The 18,936-nt window shown below is 43.8% G+C and overlaps 1 protein-coding gene across 1 annotated transcript in view; it reads left to right on the top strand.

The window, feature by feature from the left end:
- SH2D4B (SH2 domain containing 4B) overlaps positions 1–18,936 on the top strand; it is a 461,445-nt gene that overhangs the window by 248,205 nt on the left and 194,304 nt on the right. Inside the window, exon 4 of the mRNA XM_077454903.1 lies at positions 2,037–2,184. Coding sequence (XP_077311029.1) covers positions 2,037–2,184 — 148 coding nt within the window. The remainder of the gene's footprint in view (positions 1–2,036; positions 2,185–18,936) is intronic.

Here is an 18,936-nt window from a genome sequence, read left to right as displayed (position 1 = left end):
CTCTCGACTGAAAGCTGGACCCTGAAGCACCTCTGGACAGAATGAACCTCTCTATCAAGGGATTGTGTTTGAGAATGTACTCTAGGACTTGTGAATAGAGACCCTTACTCACTCCCTAAAACAATGTATTTAGAGAGATCTAACTCAAGCTATGAGAACTATATTGGAGTTATCTCATGGTCCCCAGATATGAGAAGATAGCCTGTTCTGTAAACTACCTGTCATGGTTATGCAATAGAGTCGGTCTGCTTACCTGTTTCCATGTGTTCATCTCTAGAGACCAGCCGACCCTCACCTGACTGCTTTTGTAATCCATCCTCTGGCATGACTCCACCCTAGCTCCTATCAGAGAACTCTATATTAACCTGTGCACTGCAGGCCATCCCTGCTGATCAACCATTGTGTATTCCTTTGTGTGTTAGCTTCCTATTACCTGCCGTGTGCTCTTCTGTTGTTCCGTTACCGACTTTGGTGTGTCTTTGACTATCCCTGTTTGCCCGTGATCCTGACCTTTTGGTGTGTCCCTGACTATTTCTGTCTGCTTGTGGCCCCGACCTTGGCTTTGTCCCTCACCATCCATATCCCCCTTGTTGCCTAGTGTATTTGTGAGCTGGGGAACCCTGGGGGTCGCGACCTGGAGCCAGTTGCAGCCAAGTCCATCCTCACCACTCGAGGCTCTGGTGAACACCTGCTGGCTCTTAGACTCCGCGCCCCAGGGAATCTTACGCTTTAACCCCGGTGGGACCTGTCTCCCGTCCGCAGCAGTCAGCCGTAGGGTCCACAACCTTGCGGTGTACTTCTGATCCCTACGGTGTGCATCTGTCACCTCGCCTCAAGGTGACCTGACACTACCTCATGGTTGGCAGCTATGAGAGCTAGACTGTGCTGCCTTTACCAAGAGAATAGTGCCCTCTGTACTCCATTTTCCCTTTTCTGATAAAGTTCTGCAACCAATAAATCAAAAAAAGACATCCCCTAGACTGTTTAGCGGAGCCGGGGTAAATGGACTTTTGGTTGTGTGACTGGTAGCCTTTGCACTTTTCGAGAAGAAACTAGTTAAATACAGAAGATCCTTTGGGGGTAGCGTTTCACTGTTATTCCTCTGCATATGTCTTATACGCAACCTGCAGATCACAAAAGATTCTTTAAGATATCCTTGCTCATACATTATTTGGTGAATCATACAACTGAAATCTATCAGTATACGACATTTCACCAAAATAGAATCCCTATAGAAATTCCAAGCAATACCTGTCTCTATTTACTGTAAAAACAACCACAGTATAAGTGTCTATATAATAATCTCAAAAATAAAAAGAACATTTGGGTTCATTTTATCCAAATTGTTTTCTTCTGCCAGGAAAAATAAAACTGCAGTCATCTTATCCTGGATCCCCAGGGCTTATTGGCTTCATTGTAGTCACACAGCCTGCGGTTGTTATAGTTATGCCCTTGGATAATTATTTGCTGTAAATGAAAAATCTGTGTAATTTGTTGTAATTTAGATATGTAGGCAAGCGGCAGTTTGTAGCATCAGTAGAATCATATTTAACTTCTATTAACTATTTTATGAAGATGTACATTTACTGTTAAAAATATTTGTACATTTCTTTTTAAATTTTTATTTATGTGTGTGTATATATATATATATATATATAAAATGAGATATATATATATATATATATATATATATATATATATATATATATATATATATATATATATTTTTTTTTTTTTTTATAGAAAGCATATAAAAAAAAGTAAATAAAAACAGATAACTCCAATAAACGTCCAGTTACATAAGAAGTGGTATGTCTCATAAACATATTGCCCCCAAAAAAGTCAAATATCCAGTGTAGCCCCAGGGTAGTATCACAAAGATAATCTTAGGATTTTAGTACTTAGGACAATCAAAAAATACGAGAAGTTAATACCAGAGCCTATTAGGGTCTAGAAAGCCAAGAAAAATATATGGAAAGATCGGGGGTGTATTATAATTTTAACGCATTAATATGATTCATTTTAACCCATCCTAGAAAAGAGAAGAGGAGGAGAGGAGGAAGGGTGAGGAACAGATTCGGCAACGGGAAGAGCTACGTGCAAAAGAATTGTACTTGAGTCTGAAGAGAGCTCAGCAGCATCATCAACGCAATGAGAACGACGAGGAGGAGTGGCAAGAGCAATGTAAGTGGATGTGAATAAAGGCTCTGCGTCCATGAGCCATTGCTTCCTGTCTAGATATTACGTTCAGTGTTCTTCTAGTAAACATACAAGGCCAATAAAATGTATGTTTTTCATGTTTCTAAAACAAATATTACTTACATTAGTATAATAAGAGAAAATTGCAGCCAGGACTGAAATAATCAGTAACATTACATATCTACTTGAAAACCAAACCTTTTCTGGCATTTTTTGTTTACAAGTTTAAATCAGTATTTTTTTGTTGGAAAATTACTTATAACCCCCAAACATTGTATATTGTTTTCAGCAGAGACCATAGGGAATAAAATGTTAAAAAATTTTGTGTCACGCTGTATTTGTGCAGTGGCTTTTCAAACTATTTTTTGGGGGGGGGGGGGGGGGGGAAATACACTTTAATAAATAAATAAAAAAATACAATATACACCCCAATTGTTTTTGTAAAATATGAAAGAAGATGTTGCACTGAGTAAATAGATACCTAACATGTCACACTTTAAAATTGTGCACTGTCAGATCGTTTCTTGGGCATGCCAGTAAAAAACGTGAGTTTTTACTCAAGAGCCCGAGAAACACAGAGAAACACTGGAGAGGGAGAATGTCCCCTCCCGCCGTTTCTATAATCGATCCAGTGGCTATTCACCTGCTCAGACTGCTATTATGAGAAAGCCAGCTGCTGGCTGAAAAAAAATACCAGGTTATGGCTGATAGCTTCAGCCATGACCCTGGTAAACCACCTGCAAACCGCAAGGTATATATGTATTGTGGTCGGAAAGCGTGGAGGATGGAGAAAGATCTGGGGGTCCTAGTAGATGACAGATTGAGCAATGGCATGCAATGTCAAGCTGCAGCTACCAAAGCCGGCAGAATATTAGCATGCATTAAAAAAGGGATATACTCCAAGGATAAAACTATAATCCTATCACTTTATAAAACTCTGGTTAGGCCACATCTGGAGTATTCTGTACAGGTCAGGTCACCAATCCTCAGAAGGGATGTGCTGGAACTGGAGAGAGTCCAAAGAAGGGCAACAAAATGAATATGAGGAACTGCTGCAAACTATAAATGTATTCTCGCTGGAGAAACGACACTTGAGAGGAGATATGATAGCGATTTACAAATATCTCAATGATGTGTCCCAGTATAGGAAAAAAACGATTCAGTCTCAAGGAGTGTAAGCCCTTGTACACGCGGTCGCTCGCACGCACTTGACTGTTGGAGAGGTTGCGGGCATACGGGCACCCTTATGCACATACTGTGGTCTTGCCCCCAATTAAGTCAGCTCTGGAGAAACCACGCTAAACTACAAGACATACTTCAAAAAACGTTCGTGCTCACCACACAACTAGCCATCCTTAATCTGAACTCTGAAGACATTCCATCAGGCTTCGGAGTGGTCACCAACCATGTTCTCCTGGCTACTAAACTCATGCTCATAAGAAATTGGAAATCGGCTTTCATCCCATGCCTAACAGAAGTGGTCAGCCTAGTGCAAACCCTTTTCACCTATGAAACACTCCTGTCACATAGGACCCAGTCCCACCCTAAAGTGCTCAGGCTTTGGGAACCCTGGAAACTCTGGTATTCATGTAGAAACAGTAATTAACAGTCTCCCACATGATATGTCATCTGCTAGGTGCTCTCCCTCCTCCCCCCCCTCTCATTACCCCCCTGCCTCCTCCTCACCCACCACCCCCCCTGTACCCTATCCTCCTCTTCTCTCTCTCAGATTTTATTACATATGTTGCCATATTAATTCACATCTATACTAGCTGCCTTGTTGTTTGTTTACTGACTTCGGAAACCTGAACTTAAAAATTATGCTTTCATTACCACATTTCTATGTATACAATGTAATGCACAAGATCCGTTGTTTGTATGCATATATTGTTTTATGTGAAATTCAATAAAAATCTATTGGGAAAACACCACAATGCAGGCAAATGCCTGTTATAAGTAGCTCCCGACCATGTGGCACAGGGCCAGGGCTCATGCACTGCTCACACGCAAAATGATCGCATGCACGCATGCACACTGGCCCCGCGACACAGTGCACACGATGCTGCAAGGTCAGAGTTCCCGCATAGCGCATGCGCAAGATAATTGCATGCACACATGCGCACTGGCCCACAGGCCGAGGGGACAACGTCCTTGCCAGGGCCAGTGCAAGGGGAGGAGACCTCCCCGAGGGTGGGACCGGCTCCTATCACCAGGAAGCTCACAGGTTGCTGCGGAGGAGCACAGATGGAGCAATCAGAGCCAACGCCCGTCATGGAGGGGGGAGAAAGGGAAAGCGGAAAGCTTGTTTATAATTGTAAGGGAGAATTATTAACAGTAAAACATCAATAAAGATTATTTAACACAGCATAAGATGTTTATATATCAAAAAATACAAGTGGTTAATATTAGTAATTAGGATAATACATCGCATGAAGCCAATGCAAACTATAAATTTGAAGGAGGTCCAGGGTGCAAAAGGGGCAAACAACTGAAAACCATGATGAAGTACATCATGTTTAGGGGTAGGCGGGGTGTACACAAGTGGAAAGATATCCAGAGAAGTTGCAAGCCCTACATTTTCCTTCCTTGTCAAGAACCTTTCCTTGCCACTAGTTCTGTCCCTAATAGATGGGGTTCCTACCCCTATTCTACCCATTCACAAAATGCACACCAGGCCTGGGAGCCAGGGCCTTAATTTGGCTCTGCTTGACCAAAGATGGCTGCTAGAGTCAAATGGAGCAGCAGCATCCAATTGGTTACTTTCCCCAGTGATCCACTGCGCCCCAGTGCACCACTTTCCTCTTGACTTATACTCCAGCTGCAATGGCACTATGGATGAGTGCTGTCTACAGTGGAGAAAGTAGATTGCACCTGCCTACAAACTTTTAGGATGGTGGACATCCTTTGCCATGTTTGCCTATGTGAGGAGACGGGAGAGCATGAAAAGATTTTGGAGAGGAGATGTCCCAGCTACTGGACTCATCATGTGCTGCTTAAGAGGCCTTGTTAAGGTTTTGTGTAGCTGCACTATATTCATTTGAGACATTATCCGATGAAGTTCAACTTCACATGCAAGAGCATGTTTGACATCTATGGTTGACAACTTGTTGGACAAACTGCATCCACAGCTGTAGCGAACGAACACTAACACGAGAAGGTGTGTGCCTCCGAATCAACTGATTTTACTGACCCTGAGGTAAGAAAGCTAATCTTTCTCTTCTCTCTTCAGGCCTCTAAAATATTGTTTTTATTTTATATTTCATATCTACTGTATTATTGAAGTTTTTACAATTATTATTATTTTTTATTATAATTTTTTATGATATTTATTATTTTATATTATAATTTTCCAGTTCATAGATGTCTCCAGCTCTCCGTTTTGCTTCCTCTGCTCAGCTGAGTACACAGAAAAATATTTGGTGCTTTTGCACAGACTCTTATAAGTGAATGACTTCCTATATGCAAAGCCTCAACACCATTCCCAAATGTGCGTTTCTCTGTGAAATAAATAACATACCCCCTAATATTACTGAAAATATTTGGCTGGGTTTTTATACAAGAAAACTTTAATGTATGCATTATTTAATGCACTTTTCTTGTGAATTTTCTCCTCCAGGTAAAAATAATGCATTTTTTAATAGATGTGGTCATTTTGATTTTATCTCATTGTCATACTTATATAATCCATATGTTGCAAATTATGTTTGCAATCTTTTTTCTAGGTTTCCTGCAACTGGCCAGTCATACACCTCTTTGAAACATTACTTCCTACTTGGAATGTCAAACATTTGGGAAATTGTGCACAATACATGTACAGCCATATGGGAAGAGCTGTGTCCATCAGTGATGCCAGTACGGAATGAGAACATGTGGCAATGAATAGCAGCAGGATTTTGAACCTTGACCAACATTCCTAACTGCATTGGAGCCCTTGAGAGAAGGCACATTCAAATGCCTTCTGGGTCTGGATCTCAATTTTATAATTATAAAACATTATTTATCATTAGTTCTGATGACCATCTGTGACAGCAATTATAAATTCATTGCTGTAGATATCAGAGCTTCCTCATGTACTTGTCATTGATGAGGCCTTTGCACTTCCAAGGCACCTGCTTAGGCCTTATGCTAAAATGAATCTAGATAATAATAATAAAAAAATAAAAAAAAGAAATAAACTACTGGCTGAGCCATGCAAGGCACCTAATTAAATATTCTTTTGGACTCTTGGCAAACAAATGGCATATTTTTCAAACCACATTGCAAAGTGGCTTTGAGAACGCAGAGTTAGCAATCAAGGCTTGCTTGGTACTGCATAACATTATCCATGAGAAGGAGGACATAAACCTTGAAGAAGAGGAGTTCTCCTTGCCCTCCTTATGTTGTTATAGAGTACAATCAAGCAGCTCATATGCATATTGCCACATGGGAAATGTTTTCCTGACTATTCCCAGCAAGAGAGGTTCTCTGGCAGTATATCTGTGAAAAAGTACAAGTTTGGTATTTGTGTATTGATTTTTCAACCAAAGAAAACAAAAATACCTGTGATTGTATATGTCTAATTGTTGTTTAAATACTGTATAATTGTATAAGTTGTTCAAAAGCATTTAAAAAAAGACAAATATATTTCCAAAATATATTTGGTTTATTTTTACATTCAAAAATAAATGTCTCCTTATTTAGGTAAGAAACAAAATAAAAAATGCATAAAGTTTTATTCAAACATAGATAACTTTTAGATCAAAAATACAGTGTTTCTTTGTTTTTAATACTTACAAATCTTGGTAGAAAAAGGTAAGAGATGGTGAAAATGGTGTTGGAGATTGGGAAGAAGTCCCATAGCTGGAATGGCTCTGCGATTGTGAGGAATTAGAGGACTGTGAAGGGGGGTTTTAGTTGGATGATACGTGCCCTTTAAGAACTAACCAGCAGATGAACTAACATAATTAGGAGCCATCTGCAGAAATGACCCGTATGACTAGAAATGGGAGTGTCCTTGGTGTTGTAGTATGGCCGAGTGGGCATAGGTGGAGCAACGTATTGAAATTGCCAGCAAGGTCTTTGAGGGGATCAGCTTGGGCAATATTTGCAGAGATTTTCTGGCATGGCAGTTTTACACATGCCCCTGTATAATTCAATATGGCCAGTTTAACATCCAACTATCTTTCCTTTATCAAGGACGTGGTAAAAAGGTCCTCAAGAATTAGCATTTTCATTATTTGTTTCTTTGAATAGATCCTTTATTTCCCTTCTGCAAGAGGTGTGCATTTCCTCCATGAAGGACATCATCGATGTGCCCATCTCCACATTTTTTGTGCACTTTGCAACGTGCAGTTGCACTCTGCAAGTGCAGTTGCTCCAGAGCTTACTTAGTAAATGAAGTAAAGCTTCACTTCGCAAAGGAAAACCAATCACACGCAAGGACAAAAAAAAAAAAAAGATCTGGAGCATATGCTGTAGATCCAAGGGGGACATGCAAGGAAAATAAAAAACAGCATTTTAGCTTCCACATGATTAGATAATAAAGTAAGCAGAGCTTCCCCTCGTTTCAGATCTACCCCTCAGATATACAGTAACTGAACTTCCAAGTGCACTTTCAGTGCAATTTGCACTTGTAGTTTGCACTTGTAGTGCAAAGTGGATTTGCCTTTTGTTCATGTCTATACATATGTGGATTTGCCTTGTGTTCATGTCTATACATATGTTCCAACATAGTAATACCATACATAGCGTAAAGGGGTATGTGGATGTAACCCCAGTTAAACATGGACAGTTTCATAGTAGTAGTTTCATAGTTAGTAAGGTTGAATAAAGACACCAGTCCATCCAGTTCAGCCTGAGTGAGTGCCTACAATTGTCCATATCCCTGTACATTGCACACTCACATTGGTCCCTACCCTCAAGGAGCCCACAATCCAAGGTCCCCAGGAGGAAACCGGAGTACCCGGAGGAAACCCACGCAGGCACAGTGAGAACATGCAAACGCCAGGCAGGTAGTGTCGTGGTTGGGATTCGAACCAGCGAAACTTCTTACTGCTAGGTGAGAGTGCTAACCACTACACCACTGTGCCACCCATAAACAGGTAAACACAGTAAAAAGATACAGATAAATAGGATTCTTAAAACCCCAAATGGATACATGATGGTAGACGTAAATGTTGCATCATTAGAAGGCTTTATGCTTTTTGTGGACAACTTCTTCCACTCGTCAGGAGCAAATGTGAAGCACATCTAGGTGTATCTGTAAAATGATATAACCAGTGTGATCTAATATTCTGCTATCAATATGGGGGAGTAAAAGGGGGAGGAGAAAAAAACACAACACCCATAGTACCTTGCCAATCCCATGATGCACTGAGAGCCAAGGGCCTGGTGGAAATATCATCCCAGCAGCTGTGACAGTAGGGTCCCACAGCAAACAGATCGGCATCAAAAAGCAAGTAGAAATGTCATGTCCCAAATGGGATAACAGGTGAAATAATGGTGGATCCAGGCTCATTCTGTAAAAAATTATGAAAAGAGTGCAAAATAAGTGCAGATTGGTATATACTATGAGAGCGGGAGGCCACAAAAAGTAAAGCCAAGGGTAGTGAACCGGGTGCAAAGTAGAAGTAAAGTGGTGTATACAAATGACAGACAGTGCAGGTCACCATGAGAGATAAGTAAACACAGGTATACTGAGCACCAAAGGACAGCCACCCATAGGAAAAACATTGAACCAAGTTAGTACCTTGATCCTGGAAAAATATTTAAAAGTTGTGCATGAGTGCTATTTGTGCCAAGGTAGAGCTGCAGGGCCACTCCCAATGTCATGTGAAGCGTCTAAGGATCTAATATTCTGCCATCAATATGGGGGAGTAAAAGGGGGGAGGAGAAAAAAACACAACACCCATAGTACCTTGCCAGTCCCATGGTGCACTGAGAGCCAAGGGCCTGGTGGAAATATCATCCCAGCAGCTGTGGCAGTAGGGTCCCACAGCAAACAGATCGGCACAAAAAGCAAGTAGAAATGTCATGTCCCAAATGGGATAACAGGTGAAATAATGGTGGATCCAGGCTCATTCTGTAAAAAATTATGAAAAGAGTGCAAAATAAGTGCAGATTGGTATATACTATGAGAGCAGGAGGCCACAAAAAGTAAAGCCAAGGGTAGTGAACCGGGTGCAAAGTAGAAGTAAAGTGGTGTATACAAATGACAGACAGTGCAGGTCACCATGAGAGATAAGTAAAAACAGGTATACTGAGCACCAAAGGACAGCCACCCATAGGAAAAACATTGAACCAAGTTAGTACCTTGATCCTGGAAAAATATTTAAAAGTTGTGCATGAGTGCTATTTGTGCCAAGGTAGAGCTGCAGGGCCACTCCCAATGTCATGTGAAGCGTCTAAGGAGAGGGATGGCACCCACACTCGGGCAGCCTAAATCATCCGGCAATGACGTCACATGCATGACGCATGGGATGTGACATTGATGCATTTCAGATGCACTGCCCCTCCCCCAGGGCCCAAGGGGATGGGGGAGAAGGGGAGGGCCCCGAGTGCGCATTGCAGCTCCCAGAAATGAAAAAAAACCCACCAGTGACACCATGGCCACCATCGCGCACCGGAAGGATGTGTGTTGGTCATTCTCCCTATATGGAAGGTAATATTGCCCTCTGTAGAAGTGACAGAGTAAAGATTAGTTCATTCAACAAGTACGCATGAACTGAGGAGGGGGCTACAATATGTTGAGCCGCAAGAGTCCATCTCTATAATTGGGTAAAAGAGAAAAACATGTAAAAACATGGATGGGACTTTAAATGAGGCCAAAATCTGCTGAAATCCTGTGCCTCCATCCCATGGCAAATATGTAATACAAAAGGGGGGTTTGGGACTAGGGATGGCTGAACGGCCGCTCAGCGGTCGGTTCGCGGTGAATTTCGGCTGTTCGCGGTCCGCCCTATCAGCGGACTATTGCCGCTGTTCGCCCAGCGGACTTACGTGTTTACTGTGTAAAAGAACTTTGACCTATGATGACACATCCATCATGTGGTACAGGACAGCCAACTGAGACATTACAACACATGGACACTTGGACATTCCCCCTAACTTATAAATAGACCCGATCAGGCAGCCATTTTACATTCTTTCTACTGTCACTATAGGGAGAGGTTGCTGTGTGGAGCAGGGAGAGACTGCAGTGACGCTAGCTATTAGGTCCACAAAAGTTATTTTAAGGACTGGTATGGTATAGGTGTAGTTCAGGATATAAGATTGAGACACTGCTATTCAAGTCATTGTTGCAGCAGCCTGTCTTTTGTCAGTGCTGAGAGAGGGACAGGACGCTGTGTGCAGCAGGGACAGTCAGTTTAATCATTAGCTGTTACTATTAGGTCCACAAAAGTCCTTTTCAGGACTGGTATGGCAAAGTAGTACAGGATATAGTTTTGAGTGCTATTCAAGTTATTGTTGCAGCAGCCTGTGTTTTGTCAGTTTAAATAGGGACAGACAGGAAGCTGTGTGGCAATGAGGGACAGTCAGTTTAATCAGTAGCTGTTACTATTAGGTCAACAAAGGTTCTTTTCAGGACTGGTATGGTAATAGGGTTGTACACGTATAATATTCTTTCTTCCAAATATAGAAAGAATATTATACTTGACTGCTGCCCTTCTGCTGCAGTAGTCCTTTATGAGTATAGGGACTGAGGTACAGTCTGCTAATCACAACCTACTAGTTGCACAAAGGTCCTTCTAAGGACTGGTAAGGTATAGTGTACTACAGTATATGGGGTTGAGTGAGGTACAGTCTGCTAATCCTTAAGGACTAGTATAGGTCCACAATATATAGGGTTCAGGTGCACTACTGCTGACTTCTGCCCTATTCTGCAGCAGTCCTTTATGAGTATAGGGACTGAGGTACAGTCTGCTAATCACAACCTACTAGTTGCACAAAGGTCCTTCTAAGGACTGGTAAGGTATAGCGTACTAGAGTATATAGGTTTGAGTGAGGTACAGTCTGCTAATCCTTAAGGACTGGTATAGGTCCACAATATATAGGGTTGAGGTGCACTACTGCTGACTGCTGCCCTATTCAGCAGCAGTCCTTTATCAGTATAGGGACTGAGGTACAGTCTGCTAATCACAACCTACTAGTTCCACAAAGGTCCTTCTAAGGACTGGTAAGGTATAGTGTACTACAGTATATAGGGTTGAGTGAGGTACAGTCTGCTAATCCTTAAGGACTGGTATAGGTCCACAATATATAGGGTTGAAGTGCACTACTGCTGACTGCTGCCCTATTCTGCAGCAGTCCTTTATCAGTATAGGGACTGAGAGTTTTGTCACAGGGTCATTTAAAAAATGACAGAGGAAGAGGCAGGCCCTTCTGCAGGGGTGGTAGGGGTAGGGCAGGAGCAACAGGCTTGAGCCAAAGTGGGAAGTTGCAGAAGGTGCGTTCAATTACTTTAAAGGACGCACCAGACTTGGTTGAGTGGCTCACTCAGCCTTACTCTTCTGCACCCTCCTCATCCTCTCGATCTGCACCCGCTTCTTCACTCTCTGCTATGTGCACCCCCAAAGACACTACCACCGACAACACCACCACCACCACATACCTTCCGCTTGAGTCACAGGAATTATTTTCCGATCCATATCAAGACATTTCTTTTTTCTTTTTTCTTTTTTTTTTTTAAACATTATTTTTTATTGAAAGATTTTTCAGGAATACAAAGTGTAAACAGGTACAAAAATAGAACATAAAATCTGAAGTAAACAATACAGTCAGTTGACAATAATATGAGACAATGCAGGTTTGTTGAGAGCAGCTCAAAATGATATACATAGGGTTACAACATAAACTGATATCAGAGTATGTGTCTACATAGTTAACTGCCTTGCGGCCGGGGTCCGCACCGCATCCCCCCCGGAGGCGCCCCTTCCGGGAACTAGCTGCACCCCCGAGGAAGGACATGCACGAGACCTTTTAGAAGATCCTAAGCCGCAGAAAAATCGGCCACATAAAATTTTATCAGGTGGGTTGTATAGAGTGGGCCATTGAATACCGCATTGTTGTAAGGTATAAGCGTTCATGAATACAATTGAGCTGTATGTGCAGTAATTAAACAGAAAACATAAAACTATAACTGGGGAGGGGGAAGGGAGGGGGGAGAAGGGGAAAGGACCTCAAGTCAGGTGCTGTATAAGGAGACTGTCTTGCAGTTGCCTAAGTGTAGCTAGAGCCTTAAACATAGAAAAAAAAGTGTGGCGTATCAGTCAGTGTTACATGTTAGTTTTGTACCAATCGCACCAGGGTTGCCAGTTATTCTGGAAGGCAGAGCGTCTACCCGAGAGCGTCGCCAACATAAGTTCATAGGTGTAGTGGGTAGAAAGGATTCTGATAACCTCTTGGACTTCAGGGGGACGAGGAGCTTTCCAAACTCTGAGAAGGGAAAGCTTGGCTGCTAGAAATAAGTGGGTTACAAACTGCCTAAGTGAAGGGGGAATGTCCTCAATTCCTACGTTGAGAAGAGCTAAGGCCGGAGTGGGGGGGATCGCTATACCCGTCACCTGTCTAAAGATCAGGAATACGCCCTTCCAGTAGTCAGCTATCTTACTGCATGACCATAAGGTATGGAATAAGGTTCCACTTTGGGAGCATTCCCTCCAGCAGAGAGGTGATACTGAGGAATTAAATTTGGCGAGACGGTAGGGGGTCAAATACCACCTTTGTGTGGTTTTGTGAGCTAGCTCCCAAAGAGAGGTACTCTTAGTAGCGGCATAAGTGTAATGGATGGCCCGGTCCCATTGATCCTCAGGGATCGAAATTTCAAGATCCCTTTCCCATGCCAACATGGGCTCTGTCTTAACCAAAAGTGATTTGTCGTTAATAGTTTCATAGAACAGGGAAATACCACCTTTTTTCGTACATTGAGCATTAAGATATTGTTTAACCCGCCAGTGGACCACGCAAGGAGGGATAGGCTTTCTGTTAAGATATGATTGTATACGATAGTAGGTAAAATATTCAGAATGAGGTAGACCATAGTCCGTCTGCAATTGAGCAAACGATTTGATTCGGGGGCCATCAAAAAGATCCGAAATCCATTGTAATCCTGAGCTGTGCCACCTGTGTAGGGACAGCTCTGGGATTAGCCAGGTCAACATTGAGATAGGCCTCACCAATTGAGAGGTTGGGGTGTTGTGCGGGTGTGTGGAGGTCAAAAGTTTCCAGGAGTGCAGTGATGCTACTATGGGGAGTGGGAGGTCTGGCGGGACTCGCTCTAGAAGAGGAAACGCCAGTGCCAGGTTTAGCAAGCTGCCACTGGGTATGCAATGACGTTCTATGTCCCCCCAGAGTGAGGTCGGCGCAGTAGCGAACCAATCCCTCATTTGCGTTAAAATAGCTGCTCTATAGTAGTCTATTAGCACAGGAAGGCCAAGGCCACCAGCTCTTCTAGTTTTACTCAATCTCTTAAAAGCGCTCCTGGCCTTCCTGCCCTCCCAGAGAAATCGTGAGAGTGAAGATTGAAGGTTGTTAAAGAAGGAATTAGGGACTGGTATGGGTACTGTCCGAAAAATATACAGTAGCTGAGGGAGTAATTGCATTTTAAACGCCGTCAGTCGCCCTGACCAGGAGAGAATATGCTTGCTAAGAGATAAAAGGCCCGACTTCAATCTATCTGTAAGAGGAGTGTAGTTGGCTTTAAAAAGTTGTTCAGGGGAGGGAGTTAAAGTGATCCCCAGATAAGATATTCCAGAGTCTTTCCAAATATAAGGGTAGCTAGCCTGCAGTAATTTCCTATCGTGAAGGGGTAATCCTAGGTCGAGAACGTAGGACTTAGTTGTGTTCACTTTGTAGTACGAAACCTTACTAAAATGTTCTAAGGTGTTAGCGACTTGTGCTAGTGAGGTTTTAGGTTTAGTAAGCATAAGGATCACGTCGTCGGCGAATAAGCCTATGACATGTTTGTGGTTGTTCACCTCAAAGCCGCAAATCTTAGGGTCCTGTCTAATGTACGCTGCCAGAGGTTCAATAGTCAAATTAAAAATCAAAGGGGACAACGGGCACCCCTGGCGGGTGCCGTTCGTAATTTGGAAAGGTTTCGACAACATCCCCGAAGAGTAAACTCTAGCCGAAGGGACGGAGTACAGGGCCAATATAGCCGACAAAATATAGCCTGTAAAACCAAATGCTTTTAGTGCCTGTTCCATATACCCCCAGTGAACCCGGTCGAACGCCTTCTCCGCATCCAAAGCAAGGAGCAGAGAAGGCATTCGCCGGGCCCGCGCCAAATGGATAACATCAATCGAGCGTCTAGTGGCATCCGATGCCTGTCTCCCCATGGTGAAACCTGACTGGTCAGCATGAACGAGATTAGGTAGTATTGGCATCAGGCGGAGGGCAAGCATTTTGGCATATACCTTTAAGTCATTGTTGAGCAGGGATATAGGTCTAAAGTTTTGAGGTATCTCTGGGGGTTTGCCCGGTTTGGGAATCGTAACAATAACAGCTTCTAACATTTCATGCGGAAAGAGAGCAGAGGCAGCGGCATTCTGAAATACCCTGAGAAGATGTTGGCCCAGGATCATTTTGAAAGACTTATAATAGTCCCCAGTTAGCCCATCAGGTCCCGGTGATTTATTGAGTGGAAGGGTGTCTATGGCCCTGTATAACTCATCAATCGAAAAAGGTTTATTGAGGTTCTCTACCAGATTATCAGAGAGCTTGGGAAGCTTCATCAAGTCGAGAAAGTTCAATATGTCTTCCTTAGTCGGTTGTGGAGTGGAGTTGTCTAAATGTAAATTGTACAGGGAATTATAGTACTCACTAAAAGAGTCGGCGATCTGCTGTGGATCGTATGTCTTTAAGTGGGTTTTGGTGTTCAATAAGTAAGGAATTTTGGATTTAAACCTCTGGCCCTGAAGTCTACGAGCCAAGGCCTTACCGGCCTTGTTGCCTGATGAGTAGAAGGATAATTTAAGCTTTTTCTCAACCTGTTCAAATTTATGGAGTAGTAATAATCTAAGTTCATGTCGCAAAGTGCTCAAGGAAGAATGGAGGGCCGGGGTGAGGTTGGACTTATGTAAACTTTCTAGAGTGGTAATTTTGCTCAGGAGGTCATCTATCTGCCTCTGCCTCTGTCTCCGTAGCCGCGCTCCCTGTTGAATAAAAATACCACGGATAAACGCCTTATGCGCATTCCATGTTGTAGCAGGAGTGACCTCAGGGGTAGCGTTGAATCGAAAAAACTCGGACAGGTGGTCCTCAAGAATACGTTTAGTGGTGGTGTCATGGATTACTCTGGAGTTGGCGTGCCATAGATAGGCGGCGGTAGAGGAGCTGCTATCTGCGATGGTGACCAGCACGGAAGCGTGGTCTGACCAGGTAATAGTGTTGATTTTAGAATGTGTGATTTTTTGGAGGAGCCACCTGTCCGAGAGAAAGAGATCAATCCTGCTATATGAGCGATGCCTATGAGAGTAAAATGAGTAGTCTCTCTCACCGGCATGTCTACACCACCAAACATCAAAAATATAATTCTTACGAAGAAAGTTACCCAGAGCTTGAGATCTTCTAATGGAAGTACATGTTGAGTCAATGGTTGGATCGGGCACAACATTAAAATCTCCGCATATCAACAAAGCTCCCTGCTTAATTTTACAAATTTTGATCATAAGTTTGTTCAAAAAGCGAATCTGATGTACATTGGGAACATAGGTATTCACCAGCGTGTAACGCACATTATTGACATCACAAACAAGAATTACAAAACGACCGTTCGGGTCTATCAATTCCTGATGCAATTGAAAAGCGATGGTATCTTTAATCGCTATCATGGTTCCACATTTCTTCTTGTGGGCGTTAGAGTAAAAATAGTGTTGAAAACCCTTAATCGAACACCTTGGGGGGGAGACCTTGCAGAAATGTGTCTCTTGGACGCACAGTATGTCACATTTCGAAGATTCAGACTCCTTCCACAAAGAGAATCTTTTTGCCGGGTGATTTAGCCCATGAGCATTAATAGATAAGATGTTTAGAGGCATTGGGACTCAAAGATTGAAAGCTGAATCGAGGTGTATATTTGTACTCACATAACAGTGTGACTTGGTGCTGTCGTGGCAAGCAGGGAGATAGGCGCATTAGGTGGAGCGACTTTTTCAAGTTATCAACAAGTATGAGGCTCGTAGAAGGTTCAAGGTGAATGGCAGCTGGTTCTTGATATAGCATGGCAATCTCCTGGGAAAAAAACAAAACAGGGGGAAGAAAACTGGAACAGAAACATAAAGTGAATAAAAGGAGGGTCATCATAACCCGTGTGCAGATCTTATCTGCTCAAGTAAATGGGGTCTGCAATGACCAACAAAGCACGGCTCCATCAAGCGGGCCCCAATAGGGACAATCGGAAAAAATACCACAGTCGGCATGTAGCATCAAAGTAGGTTGTGGAAAACAAAAGTGAGGGAAGTCATTCAATCAGCAGATGAGCGGCTCTTAGGGCTGTGTACATCAGGAGGGGAGGAGGAATCGTCAGGAAGAATCTTCCATTTTCTGAGTAGTTGGAGACCTTTATCCGGTGTGGAAACCACGTAGTTGGACCCATCTCTGTGTATAACCAGTTTGGTGGGGAATCCCCATTTGTAGTTAATATCATGGTTTCGTAGTACTTTGGTAATGTTGTTCAGGTTCTTGCGCAACATTAAAGTGTGCTGTGAAAGGTCAGCATAAAATTGCAGGTTAGAGAATTCTGTATTGCGGTGGTCTCCTCGCCTGGTCATTTGCATCAGGCGATCCTTAGTTTGGAAAAAATGCATCCGGAACAATACATCTCTAGGGATATTTTCTGGAATAAAGGACGGTTTAGGGATCCGGTGAATCCTATCTATGGACATCTCAATTTGTGAGAGATCCGGCATGAGAGTGGATAGAAGCTTAGTAACATAGGAGCGGAGCTCCGCTGGGGTCACAGATTCAGGGATCCCCCTCAGCTTCACATTATTCCTCCTGGCCCTGTCTTCCAGGTCTGCTAATTTGGCTTTGATCCACTGTTGGTCCTCATCGACCGAATCGTGGGAGTCAATCAGGTCGTTGATGGTAGTGGCATATTCCCCCATCTTATTTTCGATATGGCTCACCCTTTCCCCCACCTCTTTAAGCTCAGTCTCAAAGCTGCGCATGCAGGACATCATGTCTGTGTGTATGGTGCTGCGTAGTGAGACAAGCATGTCTTTAAGGGTAGTGTCCAACACTGGCTGGTTAGTGGTGGGGAACGAAGTGATGGAATCATGTAATTCCCTCGTGTCTGCTTGTAAGTCAGTGGGGGATCTCACCTCGGCCTGGAACGGCGTTTCCGAGCACTCCCTTCTGCTTCTGGCCTTAGCTGGGCTCCTACTCAGCGGGGTGGACGCCCGCGAGTCGTCCGGGGAGAGTTCGCCGCTAGCGTGGCTCGGTACCTCTCGATGATCCCAGGGTTTATGCGGGAGAAGCGGAGTGGAGGCCGCATCGGCGCCATCTTTAGCATGCTGTCTGGGCGGCTGGGCGAAGTACGCCGTCAGCTTTCTGGGCTTCTTCTCCGTTCTTTTGCGACGGCTCATGTTGGCGGGAGGTGCCCAAGTTAGATCGCCTAAGTGGGGCTGAAAAAGGAAGCCGCTGTGGTCCGTGAGCCGCTAGTTTCACCCGCTGTGCGTTGGAGCTCCGGTGCTAAGCTGCCATCTTGGCTCCGGTCAAGCCACGCCCCCCATATCAAGACATTTCTGATGCACAGCCATTCTTGACATTGGATCAGGAAGAGGAGGTAGCAACAACCGCCACTCAGCAGTCTGACGACAGTACCCAGATCCGCCCAAGGAGGAGGTTGTTCACCGGTGTTGCTGCCTACTCCGAGATCTCTACTTATAGCGGTGGGGAAGGTGACGTTGATGATGACGTGTCTAGTGATGTCACGTGGGTGCCCACAAGAGAAGAAGTGGAGGGGAGTTCAGAGGGGGATATGGACCAGCAGATAGGGAGGAGAAGCAGGAATAACTTACATTGCACAGGAGGGACAAAGCAGACTGCTAATGTATCAGGAGCGAGTCATCGACCATGTACAGTCACATCTGACGCTCCCAGGAACGCCGGCACATGGCTCCGCAGTGTGGGCTTTTTTTAACGTGTCCGCTGCTGACTATAGTGTTGCCAACTGCAATCTTTGCAGTCAACGTATTAGTCGCGGTAAGCCCAACACTCACCTAGGGACGACCGCCTTAAGAAGGCACATGAGCTGCCATCACCGAGCCCAGTGGGAGCAACGGAACACACAAAGCCACACTCCAGGCTCTCACCATCCAGCCTCGTCTTCTACTTCTCCTTCTCCTCTCTCCTCACAATTGTCCTCCACTCTACTTTCCATCACGCCAAGCTCACATTTTTCTGCAAAAAGGCAGGCTTCCATGGGCCTAATGTTCAAGCGTAAAAAAAAAATGATGACGCCGGATAACCCTCTTGCCCAACAGTTGACGGCTGGCTTGTCAGAACTGATAGCCCGCCAACTACTGCCATATAAACTGGTGGACTCGGAGGCCTTTGGAAAATTTGTGGCCATTTGAACACCACAATGGAAGGTCCCAGGAAGGAAGTATTTCTCACAGAAGGGCATCCCAGAGCTATATGGCCATGTTCAGTAACAAGTGAATGTATCTCTGGCACACAGTGTCGGTGCCAAGATACATCTGACCACAGACATGTGGTCTAGCAAACACGGGCAGGGAAGGTATATCACTTTTA

Source organism: Lithobates pipiens, unplaced genomic scaffold (assembly GCF_037356315.1).
Source record: "Lithobates pipiens isolate NorthernLeopardFrog02 unplaced genomic scaffold, aLitPip1_a1.2 Scaffold_25, whole genome shotgun sequence".
Lineage (NCBI taxonomy): Eukaryota > Metazoa > Chordata > Amphibia > Anura > Ranidae > Lithobates > Lithobates pipiens.
Note: the sequence above shows the minus strand (reverse complement) of the source record. Positions and strands in the feature narration are given on the sequence as shown.